This window comes from Danio aesculapii, chromosome 11 (genome assembly GCF_903798145.1).
Source record: "Danio aesculapii chromosome 11, fDanAes4.1, whole genome shotgun sequence".
Lineage (NCBI taxonomy): Eukaryota > Metazoa > Chordata > Actinopteri > Cypriniformes > Danionidae > Danio > Danio aesculapii.
The window spans coordinates 42,630,039-42,640,501 of NC_079445.1; the positions used below are offsets into that span (position 1 = coordinate 42,630,039).

Consider the following 10,463-nt stretch of genomic DNA (forward strand, 5'->3'; position numbering starts at 1 on the left):
GAGATCTACCTGAGCTTAAACTCTCCTCTCGCCCTGCAAACGGGAGGGAGCCTTGGACTCGAGGATTTTATGAGCTCAGGGCTCTCTCCCGGGACAGCATGCCAAACAAGCTTTATAATCAATCATCAGCATAGTGTGAACTCTTGAAAGAAAAATTGTGCATGTATAATTAAATTAATATTCTAGAGTTCACACTTAGCAGATGATTGATTATAAGCAAGTTTGGCATGCTGTCCCGGGAGAGAGCGTTCATTTTCCTTCGGCTTAGTCCCTTATTTATCAGGGGTCGCCACAGCGGAATGAACCACCAACTTATCCAGCATATGTTTTACACAGCGGATGCCCTTCCAGCTGCAACCCAGTACTGGAAAACACCCATACACACTCATTTACACGCATACACTACGGACAATTTAGTTTATTCAATTCACCTATAGCGCATGTGTTTGGACTGTGGGGGAAACCGGAGCACCCGGAGGAAACCAGGGAGGACATGCGAACTCCACACAGAAATGCCAACTGACCCAACCGGGACTCGAACCAGCGACTTTCTTGCTGTGAGGTAACAGTGCTAACCACAGAGCCACTGTGCCACTCTTGAGCATCAAATCATCCCGATAAAATGATTATGAAACACAGAAGACTGCAGTAGTGATCCTTGAAATTCAGCTTTAAATCACAGGAATATATTACATTTTAAAATATATTAGCATAGTGTAGAGATTTATTGGATTATAAAAATATTTTAAAATATTTCTGCTCATTTTGATCAAACAGAAAAAGCCTTGGCGAGCATATGCTCATGTGATTCATGCTTTTATTTTAAATTAATCCCCATTTATTTCTGCTTTTAAATGGCATTATGGGATCTTGATCTTTCTTCCGACAACTTTTAATCTTGAAAATTTGAAAAAAGGGAATTTTATGATATATTGTCTGTGTTGGGGTTGTAAATTACACTACAAAAACCATTTCAAGAGTTCCCACTTAGATATGCTTGGCGTATAAAGCAGGTTTGGCATGCAACCCTGAGTTCTGAGATATTTGAGCCCAGGGCTCCCGCCCGGTCGATAAGCATATCAGGAGATCCGAGATCAGGTAGGTCTCGAGAGCTCCCCCTTTGGAAAAGGGAGGAAAAGGTGGAGATGGGGTGGAAGGGGGGATTCTTCCAAACGAAGATAGAGCAGTAGGAAGAAAATGATCCATTTATAGTAAACTAGGATCACTCTGATTGGATTATTACTGATTACAGGTGAGTGGCCAGACGTGCTCAATCAAACCACGTGCTCCTCTCAAAATTAGTTTATGAAACTTCACGTAATAAACCGCCAGTACATTTTCAGTTAATTTACAGACATATTTCTCTATCTTATTATTTTTTATACATTATATTATTATTTTAAACTACTAAAATGTCAATAAAAGTCACTTTGTGAAACTGGAGAGTTGAATTTTCAACATCAAAACTCGACAGAGCAGAGATCAACCTTCCATAATGTAATTCACAACTGTAAAAAAACAGAAAACGTCACAAAATACAGAAATATTAACATCATTACCAGCTAATTCTTACAGTTTTAGCGAAATATCATCACAAACATGCTATCCATTATATTCTTATATTGTTGTCTTGTTTATTTAGAATGTAAATCAATCGGAAGCCATTCAGGATGAGCTGAACGAGAAGATTGAACGTCTGAAAGCTGAACTGGTGGTTTTCAAGAGCCTCATGAGCGATGTGAGTATTCCTCCAGCTTAAAAATATCACCCACTGAAATCTCATTTCATTACTTACCTGTTGCATAAGATCAGCGTAATAGTTTTGTTTCCTTATCGCATCATCAGATCATTACACAAGAATGAGCTTTCACTCCAAATAAAACACAGTCTGATGTTTTTACGACGCTGGATAAAGATCTCAGCTTTTCAATTAGTTTTTTATTAGTGAAATGCCGAAGTAAACCTGCTGGATTTTGCAGTTTCATCAAACTCTCTTTTTTTTTGACTTGCGGAAAAACACAACATGCAAACAAACAGATGCCAAGTTTCCCAATTCACACCCATGTTAAATAGTATCTGTTTTGTCATAAAGTTCTGAATGCATATTTATGCAAACACCTGAGGAGATTTCTCTGCAAGAAAGCAGATTAACCCTAAAGCATCTTAAAGGACGTTTTTGGGCAAAATCATTTAGTTTTTGATTTTTTGATTTCATTTCCTTTATCTGAGCAGCTAGTTTTTTTTGTACGTTTGCCAACTGAACACACCAAAAATAAAAAAAATGAAATAAAAAGAGCACTCTATTCATCATAATTCAATTGTTATTATTATTATTAATAATAATAATAACAATAACAATAATAATAATAAATAATAATAATAATAAAATAATAATAATAATCTTAAAAATAATAATAATTTAGTGGTGACCCCGGATTAAAAAAGGGACTAAGCCGAAAAAAAAAGAATGAATGAATGAATGAGTGAATTTAAATCATAGGAAATGAATGGGAAATTCAAAACTTCTAAACATTCTGTTTTTCATTTGTCCAATATAAACTTACAGGAATGTTTTTTAAAACTGATGATAAATAAATAAATAATAAATAAATAATAAATAAATAAATAAATAAATAAATAAATAAATAAATAAAAATATACAATTAAAGGCATCTAAATAAATTCAATTAAAATAAAGTACATTGATAGATTTTATTATTTATATGAAACAAACAAATAAATAAGTAAAACTAATAAATAAATAAACAAAATAAGGGAAAATAAATAAAAAAACATTTTTAACAATTAAAATAAAATACATTAATAGATTTTATTATTTATATAAAACAAACAAACAAATAAAACTAATAAATAAATAAATGAACAAATAAAGATACAAAATAAAAAAACATTTTTAACAATTAAAATAAAATACATTATTAGATTTTATTATTTATATAAAACAAACAAACAAATAAAACAAATAAACAAAACAAACAAATAAATAACACAAGTTAAAGAAAACAAACAAACAAATAAATAAAATAAAATAAATAAATAAATAAAGATAAATAAAATAAACAAATAAACAAAAAACATAAATAAATAAATAAATAAATAAATAAATAAATAAATAAATAAAGGTTTATAAATAACATATGAAAAACATATAAATTTTATTTTTGCCCAAATGCATCTATACATTAGTTCAATTAAGGGCTGCAATGTGAAATATACTTAAAGGTTAAGCTGCTGTTGTATCTCTTAATATGGCCAGAAATTAAATATGAACGAGTGAATGATGTCACAAAATGATTGACAGGGCACGTAACTAAGCAGCAGAACCATTCATGCCCACACTGTAAATAAAGTTGACTCAACTTAAAATTTTAAAAAGGCAACAAACTTCAGGACATTTTTAAGTTTACAGTTTTAAGTAATTGGGTTGAAAGTCAACTCAAAAGTGTCCTGACAAATGTCAACTTAGTTTTTTTACAGTGCATTAATGAGGACCCAAAATGTCCATAGTCTTCTGTTACACACTCAAAAATGTGTATTTGTCTTAGAAAAAAAGTGTTTAGGATGTAGATTTAAGGTGAATTGGGATGCAGAATAAATGCATTATCTCACACGAACACATCTTAGATTTACCAGCTGAATGAACGAGTAAAGCGTTCAAATAGTTGTGGAGCACTGGGAACTGAACTGAAATGGTGTTTATTGTAAAGGCTGGCGGGAGACGCCGCAATAAAGCTGTAGAAAACCAGAGGAAAATCCTGGACCTGAAAGTAAGAGAGAATGCAAGACATGATCTGTAAAAGCTCATCCATGATGGAGTTTAATGATGGAAAACAATTGCCTTGATTCATTTTATGCCCACAATCTTTCCATGGAAGCTTATATATAACTTCCTGACCCCAGAACTCGCTCTGCACCGAATACAAACACAGATACACGAACACTGGAGCATTTTAAAGCCGTGAAGATCAGTCGATTCATCAGCGGATCGCTCGTCTGTGTTTACACTCGGTAAACATCGGTGAAGTGCGGTAAACTGATGACCTTCATAGCCAATCACAGTCATTCCTGTTGAGCACTGGTGAATATAATAGCTTAAATGTTAGTAGGAAATTGACGGTGTTTATAAATTTTATTACCGAAATTCGGCATTGTGACATGTCTAAAACAGTAAAAGAATCAGTTTGTTAACTAGAGTTTGATAAATGGCATCTAAAACGTGTGTTTGGGAAAGAAATCGTTAGCCATTTCCCTTAACTTAGCTGAAAATGAGCTCTGATATCCCTTTTTATTTTCACTATCCATTCAGAACAGACCTTCGGGTCACTCGGAAGGCGGTGAAATGATAAATTTGTGTCACTTTCTCTTCGCTGATAAGATATACAGCAAGGTACGCAACGTTCCTGTGTGACTCAGGCGATACTTCCGGGTTTATTTCCACCACAGCCTCGATTTCATTTTTTAAAATGGCAGCCGCGTGAAATCAGTCTATACTGTGGTGTTGTTGTGAAAATGAACTTTATCCCTTTATTCCCCACAGCCACATGTCTGGCCATCTCCTAGTGATAGTAATCTTCACGTCATGATCAATCCCATGATCCCTCGCACTCTGCTAGTGTCTGAAGGGAAAGGAGCGTTCACGTTTTACCGGATCCGGTACTTCATATTTGGCGATGTCCCGTATCAAGCAAAAGATCTGAACAAAGACCGAATCATTCATCTGACTCAGAGTCGACTCAATAGAATCATTTATTCATTCATTCATTTTCTTTTCGGCTTAGTCCCTTTATTAATTCAGGGTCGCCACAGCAGAATGAACCGCCAACTCATCCAGCACGTTTTTACACAGCGGATGCCCTTCCAGCCACAACCCATCTCTGGGAAACATCCATACACACACTCATTCACGCTCATACACTACGGACAATTTTAGCCTACCCAATTCACCTGTACCGCATGTCTTTGGACTGTGGGGGAAACCGGAGCCCCCGGAGGAAACCCACGCGAACGCAGGGAGAACAGGCAAACTCCACACAGAAACGCCAACTGACCCAGCCGAGGCTCGAACCAGCGACCTTCTTGCTGTGAGACGACAGCACTACCTACTGTGCCACTGCGTCGCCCTCAATAGAATCAATAGTTTTAAATACGATGCACTTTCAGATTTAAACCTCAGTTGGATGTTTTCATTCACTTAGAGCTGTGTTACATACTGCATGGATGGTCATTTTCAACAACCCATAATAGGGGTTCTTTAAAGTGTTTTTTTTTTGTCTTATTAGTGAATTAAAATCACACATTGAGACAGTCCTCTTTTCCTTTTCTTCCATGTGTTCAAAATAATGCACTCATTCTCTCATTGAGAGCGTGAGTCAACATTAATCTGAATTACAATTAAAAGTAACTTGCATTACATTATTAATAAAGTAACTCAAATATTATAGCTTAATTTTTTTAAGTAATGCGTTACTTAGAAAAGTAATATTATTACTTAACTCGTGTCACTCCCAACACTGGTCACAGACATTTCTTTATTATCTGGTGGAATAATCTCCCCTAAATATTTTCTATTGTTGGTGAAAAAACACACAGTGTACCACAGAGTTCGGTGCTCATTGATTAAACAGAATAAATGAGTCAGAGCAGTTGTTTCCCATCAGGCCTTTGGGTAAAAGCAGCTGAAGTTTGTTGCGTGCCTGTGGATTGACCACAAGACTAACTCGTTGCTCTTGCATTTGTGTGCAATGACACTGATTTATGACTGATGTGTTCCTGTCCTCGTCTGCAGCTTATAATTAATGTTCAGCATGTGATTACAGTGATCAGGTGTGCTTGAAGAGTGTTTCTGGGACACATACACACTGCAGATGAATATTATAATTATTATCACTTAATGTTGTTCTGTTCACACTCAGTTGGGTTATTTACATGCACCAACACTTTTCAGCCCAAATTTATCACTTTTTTTACGTTAAAATATGGTTTTATTTGTTTTCTTTATTAAACAAAAATATGAAAATAAATTTTTAACTGTAATTTTTTTCCTGCTTTTTAATTTCAAATGTATTTTATATTTAAGTAAATAGCCGGATTTCTGTTCTGTAAAGCTGAATTGCATTTATTACATTTATTTTATTTTAATAAATAATTTATCATTTTATAAAACATCTATTTTATGATAAAACATCTTTTAAATTCTGTTTTTACTATTTAAAATATTTTTTAATCATTATTATTGTATGTTTATTTTTATGTTAAAAATGTTATATTTTATTTTAAAACAACCCAGGCTCATTCTGAAAACCTTCTCCTGTGGACGTTTCTGGAGACCGCGTAATACGTAGCCGGAGGTACGTACGGCGGCATTTCATTTTTTTAAGCGAACGTTGCGTGGCGGTGTGACGCCGTTTCTTTCAGCGCTTCGAGGCCACTCGCTTCTGTGTGGAGGGCTTTCCCGCCGCAACCAGTTTGTCCGGTTAGCTCTTTGTGTACGTCGGCGGACTCGAGGCGCAGCGAGGGGCTGACCATGACGACTAGGTTCGAGTATGGGGAAGAGCGGTTCCAGAAATCAGGTAAGAAAACAAAAACAAAATCCAAAAAATCCAAGTTCATTACAGGGTGAGAATGTGGTCAAAATCCGAAAACGTGGTAGAAATCAGAAGAGGGCTTTTCTTTTTCTGGACGGCTTTTGTGAATCGTCGTTGATTGGATTTAGGGGAGGAGGAGGGTGGGTCAGCTGATTGGCCGGTCGGAAGGTCGTTCGACAGCGGCCTCTTACGGGTTTACGCGAGAACGGCGTTCGTGCCCGCGAGAGACGTACGAGACGTGAAAAAGCGCGCACAGCGGCCTCTCGCGGATTCGCGAAAACAAAAACTGCAAAAATACGTACCACGGGACTACGTTATCAGAATGAGCCTGGGTTGTTTTAAAAATAGTGAAATCATTTTACAATTAAAAACAGTTTGTATTTTAACAGATTAACTTGCTCATCAGCTGGATTTATCGTTCAGACTTTTATGAGGTCATTACAGTTTTTCATGATTGCTTTAGCACGATTCTGAAATTAAGGATCATTTTGCCAAAACACTTCACACAATTTCCACATCCACACACACAAACAGCAGAACACATCAGTCCTTTTGCAAAACGAAACACTTCATTCAAAACCTTACAACAACATAACAAAACACAATTTTAACAGCGTACAGAACACACACGCTTCATTCAATAGAAATCTGTTTGCTTCATTAACACACTGCTGTAATCAATCTTAAACACTTGTATCAGTTCTAACTGACTAATACTGATATAATCTGGGTTTGAGAGATATTGCTATAATCTGTAATAGACTGATAGATAAATATTGTCTTATCCTAACAAACCATACAAAAAATGTAAAGCATATTTATTCAGCGTTCTGGTGATGTATACATTTCAATAGCAAAAAAAAATCTCCCCCATCCACTGTCTCCTGTTTGACAATCTTCCTCCCTTTCATGCTTCCTCTTCCTCTTACGGTGGTATTGCCTTCTATATTTATTGAAGACTAATGTTTACAGCTATGCTACTGTAAACATATTTATTGAAGACTAATATTTATAGCTATGCTACTGTAAACATATTTATTGAAGACTAATGTTTATAGCTATGCTACTGTAAACATATTTATTGAAGGCTAATATTTATAGCTATGCTACTGTAAACATATTAAAGGCTAATATTTATAGCTATGCTACTGTAAACATATTTATTGAAGGCTAATGTTTATAGCTATGCTACTGTAAACATATTTATTGAAGACTAATATTCATAGCTATGCTACTGTGAACATATTTATTGAAGACTAATGTTTATAGCTATACTACTGTAAACATATTTATTGAAGGCTAATATTTATAGCTATGCTACTGTAAACATATTTATTGAAGACTAATGTTTATAGCTATACTACTGTAAACATATTTATTGAAGACTAATGTTTATAGCTATACTACTGTAAACATATTTATTGAAGGCTAATATTTATAGCTATGCTACTGTAAACATATTTATTGAAGACTAATATTTATAGCTATGCTACTGTAAACATATTTATTGAAGACTAATGTTTATAGCTATGCTACTGTAAACATATTTATTGAAGACTAATATTTATAGCTATGCTACTGTAAACATATTTATTAAAGGCTAATATTTATAGCAATGCTACTGTAATCATATTAAAGGCTAATATTTATAGCTGCTACTGTAAACATATTTATTAAAGGATAAGATTTACAGCTATGCTACTGTGAACATATTTATTGAAGACTAATATTTATAGCTATGCTACTGTAAACATATTTGTTGAAGGCTAATATTTATAGCTATGCTACTGTAAACATATTTATTGAAGGCTAATGTTTACAGCTATACTACTGTAAACATATTTATTGAAGGCTAATGTTTATAGCTATACTACTGTAAACATATTTATTGAAGGCTAATATTTACAGCTATGCTACTGTAAACATATTTATTGAAGGCTAATATTTATAGCTATGCTACTGTAAACATATTTATTGAAGGCTAATATTTATAGCTGCTACTGTAAACATATTTATTGAAGACTAATATTTACAGCGATGCTACTGTAAACATATTTATTGAAGGCTAATATTTATAGCTATGCTACTGTAAATATATTTATTGAAGACTAATATTTACAGCTATGCTACTGTAAACATATTTATTGAAGGCTAATGTTTACAGCTATGCTACTGTAAACATATTTATCGAAGGCTAATATTTACAGCTATGCTACTGTAAACATATTTATTGAAGGCTAATATTTACAGTTATGCTACTGTAAACATATTTATTGAAGACTAATATTTATAGCTATGCTACTGTAAACATATTAAAGGCTAATATTTACAGCTATGCTATTGTAAACATATTTATTGAAGACTAATATTTATAGCTATGGTACTGTAAACATATTTATTGAAGACTAATATTTATAGCTATGCTACTGTAAACATATTAAAGGCTAATATTTATAGCTATGGTACTGTAAACATATTTATTGAAGACTAATATTTATAGCTATGGTACTGTAAACATATTTATTGAAGGCTAATATTTATAGCTATGCTACTGTAAACATATTTATTGAAGGCTAATGTTTACAGCTATGCTACTGTAAACATATTTATTGAAGGCTAATGTTTACAGCTATGCTACTGTAAACATATTTATCGAAGGCTAATATTTACAGCTATGCTACTGTAAACATATTTATCGAAGGCTAATATTTATAGCTATGCTACTGTAAACATATTTATCGAAGGCTAATATTTATAGCTATGTTACTGTAAACATATTTATCGAAGGCTAATATTTATAGCTATGCTACTGTAAACATATTTATCGAAGGCTAATATTTATAGCTATGCTACTGTAAAGTTTATACCTATTACTTTTTATTGTGGTTCCAGCTGATTGGTGTGTCTACAGTTTTGCACCTGATGGCTGTGTTGAACCAATTGGCTCGTGTGTATATTTGGAAGCCTTTGCTTTGAAATTGAAAGGAAATTCCATCATGAAAAATTTCTGTGTCAAAAGCATCCAAGTGTGTTTAGTGATTTGCAAATCACTGTGTGTGTTGTTGTGCAAAAAGTGTGAGGCCGACTATGTGCATACAGTTGTGCAGATCTAGCCTTGTGTTTTGCTGCTTGAGTGTGAGGTTTTGCTAGTTGTGGGAAAAGTTTCAATTTAGTGTGTAAGCAATCGTGAAAAGCTAATACTAATAGTTCAGACAGAAATTTCTTATTTGCTGTATACTATCAAATTTAGATAATAAATATGGCTGTCAAATCAATCACTGTGTATATATATATATATATCAAGCATTGCAAAAGTTTGCACTGTGTATGCAACCTATAAGATGTGTATATAAAGGCATGACGGTGAGAACTTTTGACTAGTTTTAGTTTCTTTCTGATGGTCATATTCTAGATTTGAAGACACATTATGACTAAAATATTAACTTTGCAACAGAATCATATTGCAGGTGTTACTGTTATATCTTCAGAATCATAAAGTCAGTGTTTGTTTAGAAATACAGTTGAAGTCAGAATGATTAGCCCTCCTGAAACTTCTGTTTAATGGAAAGAAGCTATCTTTCAACACATTTCTAAACATAATAGTTAATAACTCATCTCTAATAACTGATTTATTTTATCTTTGCCATGATGACAGTAAATAATATTAGACTAGATATTTTTCAAGACACTTCTATACAGCTTAAAGTGACATTTAAAGGCTTAACTATGTTAATTAGATTAACTAGGCAGGTTAGGGTAATTAGGCAAGTTATTGTATAACGATGGTTTGGTCTAAGGACTATCCAAAACAAATATTGCTTAAGGGGGTTAATAATATTGACCTTAAAATGGCTTTAA

At 33.5% G+C, this 10,463-nt stretch overlaps 1 protein-coding gene across 2 annotated transcripts in view; it reads left to right on the forward strand.

Moving 5' to 3' along the window:
* Nucleotides 1-10,463, forward strand: part of iffo2b (intermediate filament family orphan 2b) — a 73,824-nt gene that overhangs the window by 49,489 nt on the left and 13,872 nt on the right. The window contains exons 3-4 of one of the 2 annotated variants that reach the window (XM_056467643.1): nucleotides 1,643-1,738; nucleotides 3,729-3,788. In XM_056467643.1, the coding sequence (XP_056323618.1) occupies nucleotides 1,643-1,738; nucleotides 3,729-3,788 (156 nt within the window). The remainder of the gene's footprint in view (nucleotides 1-1,642; nucleotides 1,739-3,728; nucleotides 3,789-10,463) is intronic. The other variant, XM_056467644.1, reaches the window with a different exon arrangement.